General features: G+C 43.2%; 1 protein-coding gene across 1 annotated transcript in view; it reads right to left on the reverse strand.

Annotated features, from left to right (window-relative positions):
* Nucleotides 1-22,190, reverse strand: part of pdzrn4 (PDZ domain containing ring finger 4) — an 86,827-nt gene that overhangs the window by 11,142 nt on the left and 53,495 nt on the right. The window contains exons 2-4 of the mRNA XM_082964125.1: nt 14,998-15,248; nt 13,023-13,125; nt 8,274-8,372 (exon numbers count right to left, since the gene is read on the reverse strand). Coding sequence (XP_082820251.1) covers nt 8,274-8,372; nt 13,023-13,125; nt 14,998-15,248 — 453 coding nt within the window. The remainder of the gene's footprint in view (nt 1-8,273; nt 8,373-13,022; nt 13,126-14,997; nt 15,249-22,190) is intronic.

Here is a 22,190-nt window from a genome sequence, read left to right on the forward strand (position 1 = left end):
GAACAGGCAGCTGGATACACAAGTTACTACTGTTGCCATGTCACTGTCTGCTAGAACAGGCAGCTGGATACACAAGTTACTACTGTTGCCATGTCACTGTCTGCTAGAACAGACAGCTGGATACACAAGTTACTACTGTTGCCATGTCACTGTCTGCTAGAACAGGCAGCTGGATACACAAGTTACTACTGTTGCCATGTCACTGTCTGCTAGAACAGACAGCTGGATACACAAGTTACTACTGTTGCCATGTCACTGTCTGCTAGAACAGGCAGCTGGATACACAAGTTACTACTGTTGCCATGTCACTGTCTGCTAGAACAGGCTGCTGGATACACAAGTTACTACTGTTGCCATGTCACTGTCTGCTAGAACAGACAGCTGGATACACAAGTTACTACTGTTGCCATGTCACTGTCTGCTAGAACAGGCAGCTGGATACACAAGTTACTACTGTTGCCATGTCACTGTCTGCTAGAACAGACAGCTGGATACACAAGTTACTACTGTTGCCATGTCACTGTCTGCTAGAACAGACAGCTGGATACACAAGTTACTACTGTTGCCATGTCACTGTCTGCTAGAACAGACAGCTGGATACACAAGTTACTACTGTTGCCATGTCACTGTCTGCTAGAACAGGCAGCTGGATACACAAGTTACTACTGTTGCCATGTCACTGTCTGCTAGAACAGACAGCTGGATACACAAGTTACTACTGTTGCCATGTCACTGTCTGCTAGAACAGGCAGCTGGATACACAAGTTACTACTGTTGCCATGTCACTGTCTGCTAGAACAGGCAGCTGGATACACAAGTTACTACTGTTGCCATGTCACTGTCTGCTAGAACAGGCAGCTGGATACACAAGTTACTACTGTTGCCATGTCACTGTCTGCTAGAACAGGCAGCTGGATACACAAGTTACTACTGTTGCCATGTCACTGTCTGCTAGAACAGGCAGCTGGATACACAAGTTACTACTGTTGCCATGTCACTGTCTGCTAGAACAGACAGCTGGATACACAAGTTACTACTGTTGCCATGTCACTGTCTGCTAGAACAGGCAGCTGGATACACAAGTTACTACTGTTGCCATGTCACTGTCTGCTAGAACAGACAGCTGGATACACAAGTTACTACTGTTGCCATGTCACTGTCTGCTAGAACAGGCAGCTGGATACACAAGTTACTACTGTTGCCATGTCACTGTCTGCTAGAACAGGCTGCTGGATACACAAGTTACTACTGTTGCCATGTCACTGTCTGCTAGAACAGACAGCTGGATACACAAGTTACTACTGTTGCCATGTCACTGTCTGCTAGAACAGGCAGCTGGATACACAAGTTACTACTGTTGCCATGTCACTGTCTGCTAGAACAGGCAGCTGGATACACAAGTTACTACTGTTGCCATGTCACTGTCTGCTAGAACAGACAGCTGGATACACAAGTTACTACTGTTGCCATGTCACTGTCTGCTAGAACAGGCAGCTGGATACACAAGTTACTACTGTTGCCATGTCACTGTCTGCTAGAACAGACAGCTGGATACACAAGTTACTACTGTTGCCATGTCACTGTCTGCTAGAACAGGCAGCTGGATACACAAGTTACTACTGTTGCCATGTCACTGTCTGCTAGAACAGACTGCTGGATACACAAGTTACTACTGTTGCCATGTCACTGTCTGCTAGAACAGGCAGCTGGATACACAAGTTACTACTGTTGCCATGTCACTGTCTGCTAGAACAGACAGCTGGATACACAAGTTACTACTGTTGCCATGTCACTGTCTGCTAGAACAGACTGCTGGATACACAAGTTACTACTGTTGCCATGTCACTGTCTGCTAGAACAGGCTGCTGGATACACAAGTTACTACTGTTGCCATGTCACTGTCTGCTAGAACAGACAGCTGGATACACAAGTTACTACTGTTGCCATGTCACTGTCTGCTAGAACAGACTGCTGGATACACAAGTTACTACTGTTGCCATGTCACTGTCTGCTAGAACAGACAGCTGGATACACAAGTTACTACTGTTGCCATGTCACTGTCTGCTAGAACAGGCAGCTGGATACACAAGTTACTACTGTTGCCATGTCACTGTCTGCTAGAACAGACAGCTGGATACACAAGTTACTACTGTTGCCATGTCACTGTCTGCTAGAACAGGCAGCTGGATACACAAGTTACTACTGTTGCCATGTCACTGTCTGCTAGAACAGACAGCTGGATACACAAGTTACTACTGTTGCCATGTCACTGTCTGCTAGAACAGGCAGCTGGATACACAAGTTACTACTGTTGCCATGTCACTGTCTGCTAGAACAGGCTGCTGGATACACAAGTTACTACTGTTGCCATGTCACTGTCTGCTAGAACAGACAGCTGGATACACAAGTTACTACTGTTGCCATGTCACTGTCTGCTAGAACAGGCAGCTGGATACACAAGTTACTACTGTTGCCATGTCACTGTCTGCTAGAACAGGCAGCTGGATACACAAGTTACTACTGTTGCCATGTCACTGTCTGCTAGAACAGACAGCTGGATACACAAGTTACTACTGTTGCCATGTCACTGTCTGCTAGAACAGACAGCTGGATACACAAGTTACTACTGTTGCCATGTCACTGTCTGGTGGATCATTATCAAACACCTTCATTGCTTTCTCTTCTTGCCAACATCACCATCTGAAGATGTTGCTTCAACAAAGAACGCCGAGCATCCAACCATTCCTCAAAACTTCCATTGAGGTCATCATCACATAGTAATAGGGAGTGTGTCCCAAATGGCACCCTATTCCCTAAATAGTGCACTACTTTTGACCAGAGCCCTATGGACCCTGGTCAAAAGTAGTGTACTATATAGAGTATAGGGTGCCATTTGGAACCATATATAGTTTGAAATGTGACAGTATGGATTGTAGTATCTGAGGTGTATTAGTGTGGTAGCTGTCCAACAACCTTCTTCCTGCCTGGCTTAAGAAAGGGGAATGAATCTTCCTGAGAAAACTCATTTCAACATTTATTGATTTTTTTCATTATTTTGTTTTCATTTTTTGAGGAGTGCTTGTATCGAATTTCGAATCGTTCCCTTGACGATATGTGTTCAGTTTTTTTCTTCCTACCTATGAATTTCATTAAAATAAAACAAGCATTTCTTTCATCAAAGAACTGAACATCAAAATAAGAAGCTCAGCAAGAGAAAATCAACATTGGAAGTGTATTAAAAAGTCAGAAATGATTAGGCTGAAAAAAGTGTAGACATTTCTAATTTAAATAATAACATTTCATATTTTTCACAGGCAATCCCAGTGGATACGTTTCTGAGGGAATCTAATCTACTTGGTATGATTTCAATACTGCTTCCATTTCTCTGCAATTATTTCACACTCTTTGTAGTTCTCTGAGTCAAGATCAAGAGCTATACATAGGTGTTCAAAACCAACCGGAAAAACATAGCTATGCTTCCACAAGGAACGTGACACCAACATTATACACAGAAATACATTTCAATGAGGCTGGTTAGCATATTCTGGAATCAAAAGATATACAGATATAGTGTTGAGGTTTATTACATGATGTTAGAGGGGTATGAGAGATAGATAAAGATATACAGATATAGTGTTGAGGTTTATTACATGATGGTAGAGGGGTATGAGAGATAGATAAAGATATACAGATATAGTGTTGAGGTTTATTACATGATGGTAGAGGGGTATGAGAGATAGATAAAGATATACAGATATAGTGTTGAGGTTTATTACATGATGGTAGAGGGGTATGAGAGATAGATAAAGATATACAGATATAGTGTTGAGGTTTATTACATGATGGTAGAGGGGTATGAGAGATAGATAAAGATATAGTGTTGAGGTTTATTACATGATGTTAGAGGGGTATGAGAGATAGATAAGGATATACAGATATAGTGTTGAGGTTTATTACATGATGGTAGAGGGGTATGAGAGATAGATAAAGATATAGTGTTGAGGTTTATTACATGATGTTAGAGGGGTATGAGAGATAGATAAAGATATACAGATATAGTGTTGAGGTTTATTACATGATGGTAGAGGGGTATGAGAGATAGATAAAGATATACAGATATAGTGTTGAGGTTTATTACATGATGTTAGAGGGGTATGAGAGATAGATAAAGATATACAGATATAGTGTTGAGGTTTATTACATGATGTTAGAGGGGTATGAGAGATAGATAAAGATATACAGATATAGTGTTGAGGTTTATTACATGATGTTAGAGGGGTATGAGAGATAGATAAAGATATACAGATATAGTGTTGAGGTTTATTACATGATGGTAGAGGGGTATGAGGCAACTGCAGGTGCTGTTCCTACTTTACTTGAGGTAACGCTTCAGCTTATTAAAGAGGAAGCTGGTGTAATAGCAAGGCAATACCACACACACGCACACACACACACACACAATCACACACACACACACACACACACACACACACACACACACACACACACACACACACACACACACACACACACACACACACACACACACACACACACACACACACACACACACACACACACACACACACACACACACACACACACACACACACACACACACACACACACACCCAGACACCACCAGACTGAGAGCTTTAGCTTTACTTTAGTCTGAGAGACATTATTTCCACTCAACTGTCTCTTTGCTCTTTGTTTCAGTCTTTGGTATGCAGAGGCGGTGGTGGGAAAATGTGTCATTTTACACTCTGCAGGAGACGAGAAGGAAGGGTGTCACTCACTGTGGACTAATTAAAATCCTCAATTAGAATGTTGAACAGAACGAGGGGAGTATTTCAAACTTCACTTGCTTTCCTCTCCTCTCTCTCCATGCATGGTTCATTTGGAGCGAAAGAGATATTATTTTCTTGGCAAACATTCAAACACCTCCTCATTCCTTAACACCTTCTAATTCAGTTGAAGTCAGTCAATATTCCACAACATTATATGATATCAAATGGGAATTCACAGTTATCTTTTAATTGTTTCTGACTGTAAAAGGTAATTGATATGTGGTGGGATTCCTTGTTCGATTTATTCTAACACGCCGTGTCTCTTCCCTTTCATTCCAAGCCTTTCCTGTTAACCAAGCCCTTCCTGTTAACCAAGCCCTTCCTGTTAACCAAGCCCTTCCTGTTAACCAAGCCCTTCCTGTTAACCAAGCCCTTCCTGTTAACCAAGCCCTCCCTGTTAACCAAGCCCTTCCTGTTAACCAAGCCCTTCCTGTTAACCAAGCCCTTCCTGTTAACCAAGCCCTTCCTGTTAACCAAGCCCTTCCTGTTAACCAAGCCCTCCCTGTTAACCAAGCCCTTCCTGTTAACCAAGCCCTTCCTGTTAACCAAGCCCTTCCTGTTAACCAAGCCCTTCCTGTTAACCAAGCCCTTCCTGTTAACCAAGCCCTTCCTGTTAACCAAGCCCTCCCTGTTAACCAAGCCCTCCCTGTTAACCAAGCCCGTCCAGTTAACCAAGCCCGTCCAGTTAACCAAGCCCTTCCTGTTAACCAACCCCCTCCAGTTAACCACGCCCGTCCAGTTAACCAAGACCTTCCTGTTAACCAAGCCCTTCCTGTTAACCAAGCCTTTCCTGTTAACCAAGCCCTTCCTGTTAACCAAGCTCTTCCTGTTAGCCACGCCCTTCCTGTTAACCTAGCCTTTCCAGTTAACCAAGCCCTTCCTTGGGAGTACAGTTTGTCATATGACCGTGTACCAGAGAACCAGACTCAGGAGGGGAGCATGGATAGATCTGTGTCCCACCAAACAGGACATTTCTCTGGGGAAGATCGAGTCTCATAACGGGGAATTCCGACCAGAGTTGAGCGCGCATACATGGAACATAATTCCCTTTTTTTTATGCACTTTTCTCTCCATGCGTATTCTGACCTTGAATTTAAGCATGAGAATAGCACGCTATTCATTCGCTATTTGTTTGTGTGTAAGATCAAAGAAATGAAGGTGTCTACAGATACACCGTATTCTGACCTTGACATAATTCCCTCACAATTCCACCACCCTTATGCACCATGAAACAATAAATGTGGTCGAGCAACTTGTCAGTTCCAAGTGTAGAAACATCTACTTTCTTTGTTCAGATAGAAATAACACCATTCCCCATGTACTCTCATGTACTAACTGAGAAGACCTTTTGATAACACTTATTGTTAAGATCTATTGATAAGACCTATTGATAAGACCTATTGATAAGACCTATTGATAAGACCAATTGCCGTGTGGGGTCTTAGGCTGGGTTTCTGTGTAGCACTTTGTGACATTGGCTGATGTAAAAATGGCTTTATAAATACATTTGATTGATGAGAATTTGATAAGAGCTAGGTCATTTTTTAAAATGTTTATTTATATTATTTCACCTTTATTTAACCAGGTAGGCCAGTTGAGAACAAGTTCTCATTTACAACTGTGACCTGGCCAAGGTAAAGCAAAGCACTGCGACAAAAACAACAACACAGAGTCACACATAAACAAATGTACAGTCAATAACACAAAAGAAAAGAAAAATTGAAACATCTATGCACAGTGTGTGCAAATGTAGAAGAGTAGGGAGGTAGGAAATAAATAGGCCCTAGAGGCTAAAATAATGACAATTTAGCATTAATACTGGAGTGATAGATGTACAGATGAGGATGTGCAAGTAGAGATACTGGGGTGCAAAAGAGCAAGAGGGTAAGTAATAATATGGGGATGAGGTAGTTGGATGTGCTATTTACAGATTGGCTGTGTACAGGTACAGTGATCGGTAAGCTGCTCTGACAGCTGATGCTTAAAGTTAGAGAGGGAGATATAAGACTCCAGCTTCAGAGATTTTTGCAATTCGTTCCAGTCATTGGCAGCAGAGATCTGGAAGGAAAGGCGGCCAAAGGAAGTGTTGGCTTTGGAGGTGACCAGTGCAATATACCTGCTGGAGCGTGTGCTACGGGTGGGTGTTGCTATGGTGACCAGTGAACTGAGATAAGGTGGGGCTTTACCTAGCAAAGACTTATAGATGACCTGGAGCCAGTGGGTTTGGCGACGGATATGTAGTGAATGAATAAGCCATTTGGAAAAGGGGATTTTAAATATACATTGTTTTAGTTCCATTTCACCTTATGATCACTGGAGACAAATGTGAAACCAGTCATATGGCAGCAAACTGAAACATAGCTACCGAGTTGATTTATGATTTCTAGAATGTTTTAACTATATGCCTGGACTGTTCACTGTATTTTTTACAACTTGTATCATGTTAAATATGAATCACTATCGGTAGTCACCTTCAGGTATACTCACATTCATTTAGAACTGTACCTTTAGTGTTCCTTTCCTTACATTTTGCATCATTCCACTACGTCATTAGTTTACCTTCCTCTGTCACGTTCATGTGTTTGTTCCTGAGGATTGCTAGCAATAGTAGACCATATTAGGCTAACATATTACAAGTTGTGAAATAATTTAGGACGTAGCCTATTTGAATCAATTCTGGAACTCAGACTACACGTAGCAGGTTAAACTGGGACCCTGGTGCACGGTTCACCACGACTGGACCGTTGTCATCACGGTCCTATGGTCAGTGAGGATTATTACAGTAGATTTATAGGACTACTGTTCCACCCCTATTGTACACTTTTCTCACCTTTCAATATGTCATGGATTGAACAATTGAATATGGAAACTTTAAGGATGAATCAAACCACTGCATTTTTGAGTCACCAATATATTTTGTGCGTAAAGGCTCTCCAAACTTTTATGAAATTATTCATAAATACTTTCCTAACCCTAAATAATATACAAGATCAGAGTATTTTACAATCAAACAATTGGTGGTGAACAGGACACGATATGCATGTATTTACAATGTATGGTTTTCTTTCATTGATTCCTAATATTCTGAACCGTTCTCTCCATCTATTCTAGTGAGCCTGTTGAGAAAATTATAATATAAGGTACACCAAATTTAAAGGGATGGCTTTACATAAATGTACTGAAACCCCTATTAAATGAAAACTCCACAGGAAAATCTGTTGCCAGTAAGTGGGAGTTTTTTCAGCAGTTGAATTAAATGTATTCAGCACGCTAGGAAGCCACGCCTGCAAAGCCCGTTAAAGGACCTGCATAAAGTAAGTCTGAATATCAACTACTGAGAAGTGCGTAGGAAAGACGTACATTTCCTAAGTCTGAATTGGGCCCATGTCTCCTAAGGATGCTGATGGTGGTGGGGGTGCTTACGTGGCTGACGTAGATAGCTGTATCCTCTTCATCGTCAGTCCGATAGCACAGCGTCAGACCCAACTTCTCCTGACTGTTGAGCCGACAGAGCTCTACCTGCTGTAGAGACAGAACAGAACAGAGAGAATTCCCAATGGAAAGGAGGAGAGGAGGAGGAGAGGAGAGAAGGAAGAGAGTCCAACAGAGATGTGTTACCTGCACAGACTTCATAATGACCTTGTTCTTTTCAAGTTCAAGAGCTGGGCCCATATTCCAAAAACGTCTCAGCGTAGGAGTGCTGATGTAGGATCGGTTTAGCCTTTCAGTTTATAATGAATGGACAGGGGGGATCTGATCCTAGATCAGCACTCTGAAACGCTTTATGAGTACTCTGAGCTTACTCTCTGAGAATTGTCACTAAGCTTGTTGCCAAGAACATACGATACTGACTTCAATCATTGTGTAGGAAGTAGGTTAGTGACACAGAAGGCTGAATTATCCTTTTCTAAAGTGAGATAAGTATGAGATAATTATACAGAAGCTCTCAAAATCAGACACTTCCAGCATTAAGGCCCTCTGGTCATTTCTACTGAGGATATTCAGCTAGGAGCCAGTGTAGATCCCCATTGCTGAGTAGGCTGTGGTTACCACGGTGATGAAATATTCACCATTCACTCTAGTGGGGTTCAGACTCCATGTCACCCTGGCCTTGCCATGGCATATAGCCATTACAATATTAACAACGTGATGTTTTCATCATAAACATCACAATTATCCAAACTATAAGCTAGAACTCGGGCATTTTCATTTCACTGTTAGTATCGGGAAGTTTTGACTTAATGTGCTCATAGTGAACTACAAAGTCCAGCATTCATAGCGAATGCTGATACCGCCTGCTAGGTAGATGGGGCGTGCCCACAAACTTGAATGATGCCATTGTTTACCTCGAATGACCAACACAGAGTAATCTCAGAAGATTTCTTTGTAAACTTTTGTTTTCACTATTGTTTGTCATCATGCCATGTGGGGTTCTGTGCCTTGCTGTGCTAATTACAACAATCGTACAAATGTGCTACCTTCACTGCTCTACCTACCAGAGATTCACCCTGATCCTCCTAGTGGCTTGCGGCTATCAAGAATGATGCGGTGACCAAAGATTCCCAGAGGGATTACCAGAGGGATTACCAGACTGGACTGCTAGGGAATCCATTTCGACGCCAGCTGAGACGTGATGAGATACCATCGATTTTTTTCCTTCACAGCGAAACGGAAGATTCTTAATTAGAGGTAAAAAATAGAATTGCTGATATAGTATCTTTAATAAAAAAAAACCTTCTTGGAGGAGGGACAGGGGCCAGACCATGAAGCACCACCCAACACAAATTGTAGTCTTTACGAGACTGAGAACGATGTATCTGCTTGTATATTTAGCAATGAATCCGATGATAGGAACATCGCTGAAAGACGTCCAATGGCTCTGTCGAACAAGGACAACCATATCTACACCCACAAAAACCATATAGTGTGATCAGTTTAACATAGAGCCTTCATGAAAAACCACAAAGTAGGATTACATTCATTTTCAGATCTCGCCCCCACCCACCATCAATACACCGGAAGCTGTCATAGGGTGTATAATTCAGAGTGTGATGCCCTGACCTGCCTTCCTCCTGGGCAGTTATGTGTGAAACACATCTCACTGTCCTAGAAACACCTCAAACATGATGAAAACAAGCCCAGATTCCCCTTTAACTGACACATACTTTGGTGCCTCAACTTTACCAAGACCAACATGTTGATCAACATAGCTCATAGGGAGTAACACACAGTTCTCCAGTAAGTCTCTGCAAAGGGTGAAATAATATATGTGTGTGTGTGTGTGTGTGTGTGTGTGTGTGTGTGTGTGTGTGTGTGTGTGTGTGTGTGTGTGTGTGTGTGTGTGTGTGTGTGTGTGTGTGTGTGTGTGTGTGTGTGTGTGTGTGTGTGTGTGTGTGTGTGTGTGTGTGTGTGTGTGTGTGTGTGTGTGTTAAAATGTAAACCAACTGTATCACTCAAACAAATTCAACAAGTAACCCAATATCACCATGACATGCTGTGGCATTGGTACTAAAGATGCATCATTCCAGACCAGTTAAGACTGCAATTGATGTTGAATTATTGTCTGATAAATGACATTCCACCTCCTGTGGTCTTTGCTTATTCTTGTTGTGTGGTTCCTAATCTCTCCTCACCATGGTAACACATGTCCACTGCCCAGAGGGTGGTCTGTACATCAATAGCACTAAAACCTCATATCAAATAAAACACAGACGGGTGTCCCACTGGGGACGTCTTCGATGGTCGCACCGATGGCATTTACTACACAGCGTGTTCCCTTAATGTTGCAGGTGTATTAACCCTGGTCTGTTTGGTCACTGCTGTGTTGGGAAGAAACAGAAAGATATCATTTTACAGTTTGATATTTTGCTCTGCCAAAGGTATTTTACGTGTGAAGTTACAGTTGGAAGGCAGGGGGTCAAAAGAAGGCACTATAACAGGGATACCCTAATTAAAAGGGATAGGCTAATTAAAGGGATACCCTCATTAAAGAGAGAGGCTAATTAAAGGGATAGGCCAATTAAAGGGATAGCCTAATTAAAGGGATAGGCCAATTAAAGGGATAGCCCAATTAAAGAGATAGGCCAATTAAAGGGATAGCCTAATTAAAGAGATAGGCCAATTAAAGAGATAGGCCAATTAAAGGGATAGCCTAATTAAAGAGATAGGCCAATTAAAGGGATAGCCTAATTAAAGAGATAGGCCAATTAAAGGGATAGCCTAATTAAAGGGATAGGCCAATTAAAGGGATAGCCTAATTAAAGGGATAGGCCAATTAAAGGGATATCCCAATTAAAGAGATAGGCCAATTAAAGGGATAGCCTAATTAAAGGGATAGGCCAATTAAAGGGATAGCCTAATTAAAGGGATAGGCCAATTAAAGGGATAGCCTAATTAAAGGGATAGGCCAATTAAAGGGATAGCCCAATTAAAGAGATAGGCCAATTAAAGGGATAGCCTAATTAAAGAGATAGGCCAATTAAAGAGATAGGCCAATTAAAGGGATAGCCTAATTAAAGGGATAGGCCAATTAAAGGGATAGCCTAATTAAAGGGATAGGCCAATTAAAGGGATAGCCTAATTAAAGGGATAGCCTAATTTCCAAAGGATTCCGGGTGGCAGTTGGGAAAGATTAGATGACTGATTCAAAAAATAAATGAATTTCTTCGACATCTAGCCACAACAAACAGAGGACAAACAGAGGAGGCAGGGCACTTTTGACTAGGACAGCTGTTACTGGCGAGTAGACTCCACACTTCCACACAGTTTAGAACGGTTCAGAACGGTCGAGAAAAGTGGTTGACACGAACGCACCATGACTGTTGATTAACTACCATGTACTGAGAGATCAGAGAACACTAGCTCCCTACTGTCAGAGGGCATTACTAGAGAGAACAATCACACTGAGTAGTACAGGACACAACCTTGTAATCTGGAGATGTTTGAGGTTAGATTAGAGTGAGAAATCCCAGTGTTTCGTGCAGACAGTACATTAACTCGTGTAGGGCTACAGGACACAACCTCATACTCGTCAGCACGAGATCTAGTAATAATCTGTGGATGTACTGAGGTCAGAGAGACACCGCCTAGAGAGACCACGCTAGTCTTGATTAGAAGATCATCTGTATCTGTGTGTTGTTTTTATAGCGGGTCACTGGGAAGAAAAACGTCCCACCGCTGCCCTGTAGCTGTCCTTAAGTTACACGGCAGTAGTGTGAAGCCAGGCTAAACACATCCTTCACTGCTAATGTCCCTGAGCTGCCAGGGCTACTGAGGAGCAAGGGCATTCAGGGTACAGTTAGATACACTTGACTGAACAAAGAGTAACTGAGGGCCAGCTGTGTGAGGGGAAGGAGTAGCCATAACAACAGTAATCAGGTCACGACCTGACACTGACCCTGCCTCAGTTGGGTTGACCAGACTGTGTGTGTGTGTGTGTCCCCGCCTGCCTGCGAGTGTCTGTGTGTGTGTGTGTGTGTGTGTGTGTGTGTGTGTGTGTGTGTGTGTGTGTGTGTGTGTGTGTGTGTGTGTGTGTGTGTGTGTGTGTGTGTCTGTGTGTGTGTGTGTGTGTGTGTGTGTGTGTGTGTGTGTGTGTGTGTGTGTGTGTGTGTGTGTGTGTGTGCCTGTGAGTGTGTGCTCAAACTTCACGCCGTCTCTCATCCCTCTCTCACACAGAGAGACATCCGTCCATTTAGTCAGAAGTGGCCGTTAAACCACAGCTGACAGCAGAGGAACACTAATGACCCGGAATCCTGTGCAGCGAACCACCGCCACCCATTATACGAGCAGCACCACTGCACAAACACACACACTACCACGTCACCCATCACCTCACCTCACCTCACGTCTCCCACGGTCACTGCCTCTCTGACACAAATTACAATCTCCACCCAGCCTCCCAGACAGGCTATTTTTCAACACTCCAACTGTATCTGAAATGTGTCATTGTTTGTAGGGAAAACATACCAAATTGAGGTAGTAAGATTCATAGCGGTATTTTAATCTTTATCATTCCAATAACATAATGAGCTGCGGGGGAGATTTGGTTGTAATTAGCGTTTTAGTGAATAAGTAGGAAACACTATATTTGACCAATAGACACATGACTTGTCAATATAACTGCTGTGGGAGAATTGTCATCGCAGGAACTTGTGTGGCTCCATATTGATTTACCTCATACTCAAACTCCTCTGGCCTGTCCACTTCAGCTGGGGTGTTGGAGAGGTACTCTGGACACTCGTAGAATTCATGCTCCATTGTGTGGATGGAGTGACAGCTGAGGGGAGACAGAATGAGAGGAAGAGAGAGGGGAAGAGGAGAAAGACAGATGTGTGAGTAGCAAGCTGATTTCAACACCTTTCTCCCTGTGCTGTGCATATTGGTCGCTAACATAAAATCCCTTTTACAACCCCCAGTAAAGCAACTAATGGCAGGGCTCTAAACACACGTTGTGCCATTTTAAACATGGACATGTTTTAACAAGACAAAAAACCCATGTAAGTGACAAAACCTGCAAAAAGAACCTGCAAAAAGAACCTGTAAAAAGAACCTGTAAAAAGAACCTGTAAAAAGACCCTGTAAAAAGAACCTGTTAAAAAGAACCTGTAAAAATAACCTGTTAAAAAGACCCTGTAAAAAGACCCTGTAAAAAGAACCTGTAAAAAGACCCTGTAAAAAGAACCTGTTAAAAAGACCCTGTAAAAAGAACCTGTTAAAAAGAACCTGTAAAAAGACCCTGTAAAAAGAACCTGTTAAAAAGACCCTGTAAAAAGAACCTGCTAAAAAGACCCTGTAAAAAGAACCTGTAAAAAGACCCTATAAAAATAACCTGTAAAAAGAACCTGTAAAAAGAACCTGTTAAAAATAACCTGTAAAAAGACATCTCTGTCTCCTCAGTAATATATTGATTTACAGATGGTTACTTGGCATGTATACAGACACATGTCAGCCCTGGGTATAACCAGCCCACAGTAACATCACTGTTATTTAGAATCACAACAGCATCCATACTGCCTCCCCCTTATCAGCCGTAGCACAGACGAGGGAACGGATGATTTGTAGTTTATAGGACAAATGTATTTCATTTCTGGCCCAGTAAAGACCTATAAATAGACTGAGAATGAATGTAGCGCTGTATAACAGTCACTCCATTTGTTTTTAATCACCTTGTAAACTCTTAAAGGAAATGGATGCAGCAGTCTGGCTGCACTGCAGACACAATTATTACATGCCAGTTGGAGAGCATCCTAATGACATTAAAGGGATGTGATCAGCTGTACTGGGGGGGCAGTAATGCTGTTGTCCTCCATGATACAGTAGAGGCTCTGATCAACCACATCAGGTTGATGTAACCCATAATAAAGCATCTCCATGTTGAGGAGAACCATCCAAGGGCCACTCATACAAATGTATACATTCACCACAGTAAGTCACTTTGGATAAAAGTGTCTGCTAATGCCACATATTATTACATTAGCCACATGTTATTCATTCATATTCAAGGGTAACACACATTCTTTCTGAATAAAGGGTTTATCTATTAGAAAGTTCCGGCAGAAAATTCAGGCCAAACCCACAAGTCACATACATAACATGTATTACTCAGACAGAAGTCTACAACAATGGTTCTCAATTCCTGGCTCCCTGTATATTAACCCCTAGTGAGGTTATCGCCACGGCAACGAGGCATAGCTCACCTGACAGCAGGAAGGGTTAGGATGGAGACTAGGGTTAGGTTAAGGGTTAGAGTTAGATGTCCCTAGTCTTTCCAACAGGAGGAAGGGGTAGATAACAGGTTAGGGTTAGGGTTGAGGGTTAGGGTTAGAGTTGAGGGTTAGGGTTGAGGGTTAGGGCTGAGGGTTAGGGTTAGGGTTAGGGTTAGGGTTAGGGTTAGGGTTGAGGGTTAGGGCTGAGGGTTAGGGTTAGGGTTGAGGGTTAGGGTTAGGGTTAGGGTTGAGGGTTAGGGTTGAGGTTTAGGGTTGAGGGTTAGGGTTGAGGGTTAGGGCTGAGGGTTAGGGTTAGGGCTGAGGGTTAGGGTTAGGGTTGAGGGTTAGGATTGAGGCTAGGATTACGGTAAGGTTTAAGGCTAGGGTTAGGGTAAGGGATAAGGTTAATGTTAAGGTTAGGGTTAGGATTAGATGCCCCTCACCTGTCTGACAGCAGAAAGGGGCAGATGTCAGGTACAGGTGGAGTAGCAGGCCTCAGCTTAGCCAGGGCCATGATGTGTTCGAAAGTGATGTCCGTCTGCGTGCACACGTCCACCACGTGAACTTCCTGTAGTGTTTGGTGTGAGTGGGCGGGGTTGCCATGGCGACGGACGACCTGCACCACGATGGGGTCTCTCCTGATGACCTCCACCACCTCGTCATGGCTGGCCTTGGAGTAGTCCCTGCCATTCACCTGAACAGGGAAGAGATAGAAGAATCTTAAACCTATGTACACTGTACAGGAATAACTAGGTGTCTATGTGGTGGGAGACAGAAGAGTCTTAAACCTATATATACTGTACAGGAATAACTAGGTGTCTATGTGGTGGGAGACAGAAGAATCTTAAACCTATATATACTGTACAGGAATAACTAGGTGTCTATGTGGTGGGAGACAGAAGAGTCTTAAACCTATATATACTGTACAGGAATAACTAGGTGTCTATGGGGTGGGAGACAGAAGAGTCTTAAACCTATATATACTGTACAGGAATAACTAGGTGTCTATGTGGTGGGAGACAGAAGAATCTTAAACCTATATATACTGTACAGGAATAACTAGGTGTCTATGTGGTGGGAGACAGAAGAGTCTTAAACCTATATATACTGTACAGGAATAACTAGGTGTCTATGGGGTGGGAGACAGAAGAATCTTAAACCTATATATACTGTACAGGAATAACTAGGTGTCTATGGGGTGGGAGACAGAAGAATCTTAAACCTATATATACTGTACAGGAATAACTAGGTGTCTATGGGGTGGGAGACAGAAGAGTCTTAAACCTATATATACTGTACAGGAATAACTAGGTGTCTATGGGGTGGGAGACAGAAGAGTCTTAAACCTATATATACTGTACAGGAATAACTAGGTGTCTATGTGGTGGGAGACAGAAGAGTCTTAAACCTATATATACTGTACAGGAATAACTAGGTGTCTATGGGGTGGGAGACAGAAGAGTCTTAAACCTATATATACTGTACAGGAATAACTAGGTGTCTATGTGGTGGGAGACAGAAGAATCTTAAACCTATATATACTGTACAGGAATAACTAGGTGTCTATGTGGTGGGAGACAGAAGAGTCTTAAACCTATATATACTGTACAGGAATAACTAGGTGTCTATGTGGTGGGAGACAGAATAATCTTAAACCTATATATACTGTACAGGAATAACTAGGTGTCTATGTGGTGGGAGACAGAAGAATCTTAAACCTATATATACTGTACAGGAATAACTAGGTGTCTATGTGGTGGGAGACAGAAGAATCTTAAACCTATATATACTGTACAGGAATAACTAGGTGTCTATGGGGTGAGTCAGTATCACAAAAGCTAGACTCTTCCCACAGCCAAGTCCCCACCATTCCCAAATTCCTACCATTCCCAAATTCCTACCATTCCCAAGAACCTAACATTTCAAGTCCCTACCATTCCCAAGTCCTTAACATTCTCAAGTCTCTACCATTCCCAAGTCCTTAACATTCTCAAGTCCCTACCATTCCCAAATCCCTAACATTCTCAAGTCCCTACCATTCCCAAGTCCTTAACATTCCCAAGTTCCTACCATTCCCAAGTCCTTAACATTCTCAAGTCTCTACCATTCCCAAATCCCTAACATTCTCAAGTCCCTACCATTCCCAAATCCCTAACATTCTCAAGTCCCTACCATTCCCAAGTCCTTAACATTCCCAAGTTCCTACCATTCCCAAGTCCCTAACATTCTCAAGTCCCTACCATTCCCAAGTCCCTAACATTCTCAAGTCCCTACCATTCCCAAGTCCCTAACATTCCCAAGTTCCTACCATTCCCAAGTCCCTAGCATTCCCAAGTCCCTAGCATTCCCAAGTCCCTATCATTCCCAAGTCCCTACCATTCACCAGATGGAGGAGATGGAGGTGTCCTGTTAGTCCTATGTCCTGAGCCCACAGAGAAGCAGCATATGTGATACTGTAGAGTGCACCTAGTGATCCAATTACAACCTGCTGAGTACCAGTCTGTTTCTGCATCAGCCAACACCTTTGTCATTGTCTTGCCAAGGCAACAACATAAGCCATTTGAAAACACTATTTTATACTTGTATTTCAGAGAAGCATTACAATGCTACAATTTCACACACTGATCCTCCTTTCTTCTCCATTCTTATTCATATCCAGTACTGAACTGACATACTGAGACCTCCTACCCACCACATAACAGAACAGTGGACCCCTGGGACTAACAGTTCAGTAATGATCCCTGAGAGCCTGGGTGAGCCTGGAGAAGAAAAGCCTGTCAGTTTTAAAGGGCACCTGCTGTCTCTCCAGGGGAGGGGAGGTGGAGAGGGAGAAGGCCAGGGTGGAGGCCTCTTCCCCTGGGTTGGACTGGTCTGAGCTCTGGGTCTCTGTCTCTGGGTCTGATCATTACGGTAACTGTGGGGTTCAAACTAAATGTCTGGGTTTCAGTGGGAGGTGCACTCATCATACTGACACCTGCCAAGTAACACCTGCCCCCCCCCCCCCCATACAAATGTATACATTCACCACAGTAAGTCACTTTGGATAAAAGTGTCTGCTAATGCCACATATTATTACATTAGCCACATGTTATTCATTCATATTCAAGGGTAACACACGTTCTTTCTGAATAAAGGGTTTATCTATTAGAAAGTTCCGGCAGAAAATTCAGGCCAAACCCATGAGTCACATACAGGACATGTATTACTCAGACAGAAGTCTACAACAATGGTTCTCAATTCCTGGCTCCCTGTATAGTAACCCCTAGTGAGGTTATCTCCACGGCAACGAGACATAGCTCACCTGACAGCAGGAAGGGTTAGGATGGAGGCTAGGGTTAGGGTTAAGGGTTAGAGTTAGATGTCCCTAGTCTTTCCAACAGGAGGAAGGGGCCGATAACAGGTTAGGGTTAGGTTAAGGGTTAGGGTTAGGGTTAGGTTAAGGGTTAGAGTTAGAGTTGAGGGTTAGGGTTAGGGTTAGGTTAAGGGTTAGAGTTAGAGTTGAGGGTTAGGGTTAGGGTTAGGTTAAGGGTTAGAGTTAGAGTTGAGGGATAGGGTTAGGGTTAGGTTAAGGGTTAGAGTTAGAGTTGAGGGTTAGGTTAAGGGTTAGATGTCCCTAGTCTTTCCAACAGCAGGAAGGGGTAGATAACAGGTTAGGGTTAGGGTTGAGGGTTAGGGTTAGAGTTGAGGGTTAGGGTTAAGGGTTAGATGTCCCTAGTCTTTCCGATAGCAGGAAGGGGTAGATAACAGGTTAGGGTTAGAGTTGAGGGTTAGGGTTGAGGGTTAGGGCTGAGGGTTAGGGTTAGAGTTGAGGGTTAGGGTTAGGGTTAAGGGTTAGATGTCCCTAGTCTTTCCGACAGCAGGAAGGGGTAGATAACAGGTTAGGGTTAGGTTAAGGGTTAGGGTTAGAGTTGAGGGTTAGGGTTAGAGTTGAGGGTTAGGTTAAGGGTTAGAGTTAGAGTTGAGGGTTAGGTTAAGGGTTAGAGTTAGATGTCCCTAGTCTTTCCGACAGCAGGAAGGGGTAGATAACAGGTTAGGGTTAGGTTAAGGGTTAGGGTTAGAGTTGAGGGTTAGGGTTAGGGTTAAGGGTTAGATGTCCCTAGTCTTTCCGACAGCAGGAAGGGGTAGATAACAGGTTAGGGTTAGAGTTGAGAGGGTTTCTGTTTGTGCTGGTATCAAACCTTGGGTTGCACAGGGCCTATTGCAACTTCCTGTTCTGTCTGCATATTGCAAGTCAGTCTGGTCTGAAGAGGGTAGAACATTGGGCCGGTTTTTGCCTGAGGGATCGATGAAGGCAGAGAGCTGAGACTAGGGTTGGGTTAGGGTTAGATGTCCCTCATCTGTCTGACAGCACACACACATCCTTGGTCTGCAGTCATCTGTGACCTCAGATACACGGTTTATCCAATTACAGAGCCTCATTACAGTACAGATGTCAAATTCATGTTCAATCAATTACATCCTCAGATTTATTTTCAACACTGATTATTGAAATGTGTCAGGATGTCAAACTGGGACACGCACACACACACACACACGCACGCACGCACGCACACACACACACACACACACACACACACACACACACACACACACACGCAAAGATACACAAACATACGCACATGGATACACATGTACGCACCCACTGAAACACACACACACACGCACGCACACACACAGACACACACACTTACTTACCTAACCCTAAACCAGAACTGATAGAATCTGTTTATTATTAAAATGAGATTAGATGTATTCATTTATCAGAGGCAGAAATAAAGAAATGGATGGTTGCTCTATTCAGCTCTGTAATGAGTTAGAAACCAGCTTAATTTATCTCTGTAATGGTAGATACCAGCTCCATTTATCTCTGTAATGAGTTAGAAACCAGCTCCATTTATCTCTGTAATGATAGATACCAGCTCCATTTATCTCTGTCATGATAGATACCAGCTCCATGTATCTCTGTAATGAGTTAGAAACCAGCTCCATTTATCTCTGTAATGATAGATACCAGCTCCATTTATCTCTGTAATGAGTTAGAAACCAGCTTCATTTATCTCTGTAATGATAGATACCAGCTCCATTTATCTCTGTAATGATAGATACCGGCTCCATTTATATCTGTAATGAGTTAGAAACCAGCTCCATTTATCTCTGTAATGATAGATACCAGCTCCATTTATCTCTGTAATGATAGATACCAGCTCCATTTATCTCTGTAATAAGTTAGAAACCAGCTCCATTTATCTCTGTAATGAGATAGAAACCAGCTCCATTTATCTCTGTAATGAGATAGAAACCAGCTTCATTTATCTCTGTAATGATAGAAACCAGCTCCATTTATCTCTGTAATGAGTTAGAAACCAGCTCCATTTATCTCTGTAATGAGATAGAAACCAGCTCCATTTATCTCTGTAATGAGATAGAAACCAGCTCCATTTATCTCTGTAATGAGATAGAAACCAGCTCCATTTATCTCTGTAATGAGATAGAAACCAGCTCCATTTATCTCTGTAATGAGATAGAAACCAGCTCCATTTATCTCTGTAATGAGATAGAAACCAGCTCCATTTATCTCTGTAATGAGATGGAAACCAGCTCCATTTATCACTGTAATGAGATAGAAACCAGCTCCATTTATCTCTGTAATGAGATGGAAACCAGCTCCATGTATCTCTGTAATGAGATAGAAACCAGCTCCATGTATCTCTGTAATGAGATGGAAACCAGCTCCATGTATCTCTGTAATGAGATGGAAACCAGCTCCATGTATCTCTGTAACGAGATGGAAACCAGCTCCATTTATCTCTGTAATGAGATGGAAACCAGCTACATTTATCTCTGTAATGAGATAGAAAGCAGCTCCATTTATCTCTGTAATAAAATAGAAACCAGCTCCATTTATCTCTGTAATAAAATAGAAACCAGCTCCATTTATCTCTCTAATAAAATAGAAACCAGCTCCATGTAGGCAAGCGAAGACATAAGGATGATAGACAGATACAGGACATGGTACCTGTAAGGTGTGTGTGTGTGTGTGTGTGTGTGTGTGTGTGTGTGTGTGTGTGTGTGTGTGTGTGTGTGTGTGTGTGTGTGTGTGTGTGTGTGTGTGTGTGTGTGTGTGTGTGGTGAGTGTGAGTGAGTGAGTGAGTGAGTGAGTGAGTGAGTGAGTGAGTGAGTGAGTGAGTGAGTGAGGTGATGCATGACAGAGTCTGCCCAGAGGGAGTGGGAGCAGGTCAGGATATCCCCTGGGTGTCCACAGCTGACCCAGAGGGAGAGGGAGCAGGTCAGGATATCCCCTGGGTGTCCACAGCTGACCCAGAGGGAGAGGGAGTAGGTCAGGATATCCCCTGGTGTCCACAACTGACCCAGAGGGAGAGGGAGCAGGTCAGGATATCCCCTGGGTGTCCACAGCTGACCCAGAGGGAGAGGGAGCAGGTCAGGATATCCCCTGGGTGTCCACAGCTGACCCAGAGGGAGAGGGAGCAGATCAGGATATCCCCTGGGTGTCCACAGCTGACCCAGAAGGAGAGGGAGAAGTTCAGGATATCCCCTGGGTGTCCACAGCTGACCCAGAGGGAGAGGTAGCAGGTCAGGATATCCCCTGGGTGTCCACAGCTGACCCAGCACACAGCACAGAGACGACAAAACTAGCTAGCCACTTACTGATTAAATACGGTAAAACCATGAAACCTTGGCTGACCTGAACTACCCTCACTACCAGAGTTACTTCCTGGATCAGCACCCAGCATGCAGCAGACACCACACAATGTAGATAACTTAACTGACAGAAGAAAACAACTAGCTGTTAATTTACTGAATCTAAACCCAGAGGCCTTGGTAGACCTGAGCTACCCTTACCTGACAGACTGTTAGATCTCCTGAGTTACTCTCACCTGACAGACTGTTAGATCTCCTGACTGACTGTTAGATCTCCTGAGCTACTCTCACCTGACAGACTGTTAGATCTCCTGACTGACTGTTAGATCTCCTGAGCTACTCTCACCTGACAGACTGTTAGATCTCCTGACTGACTGTTAGATCTCCTGACTGACTGTTAGATCTCCTGACTGACTGGTAGATCTCCTGACTGACTGTTAGATCTCCTGACAGACTGTTAGATCTCCTGAGCTACTCTCACCTGACAGACTGTTAGATCTCCTGACTGACTGTTAGATCTCCTGAGTGACTGTTAGATCTCCTGAGTTACTCTCACCTGACAGACTGTTAGATCTCCTGACTGACTGTTAGATCTCCTGAGCTACTCTCACCTGACAGACTGTTAGATCTCCTGACTGACTGTTAGATCTCCTGAGCTACTCTCACCTGACTGACTGTTAGATCTCCTGACTGACTGTTAGATCTCCTGACAGACTGTTAGATCTCCTGAGCTACTCTCACCTGACTGACTGTTAGATCTCCTGACTGACTATTAGATCTCCTGACAGACTGTTAGATCTCCTGAGCTACTCTCACCTGACTGTTAGATCTCCTGACTGACTGTTAGATCTCCTGACAGACTGTTAGATCTCCTGAGCTACTCTCACCTGACTGACTGTTAGATCTCCTGACTGACTATTAGATCTCCTGACAGACTGTTAGATCTCCTGAGCTACTCTCACCTGACTGTTAGATC

The sequence above is a fragment of the Salmo salar genome, chromosome 17, assembly GCF_965601325.2.
Source record: "Salmo salar chromosome 17, fSalSal1, whole genome shotgun sequence".
NCBI classification, from domain to species: domain Eukaryota; kingdom Metazoa; phylum Chordata; class Actinopteri; order Salmoniformes; family Salmonidae; genus Salmo; species Salmo salar.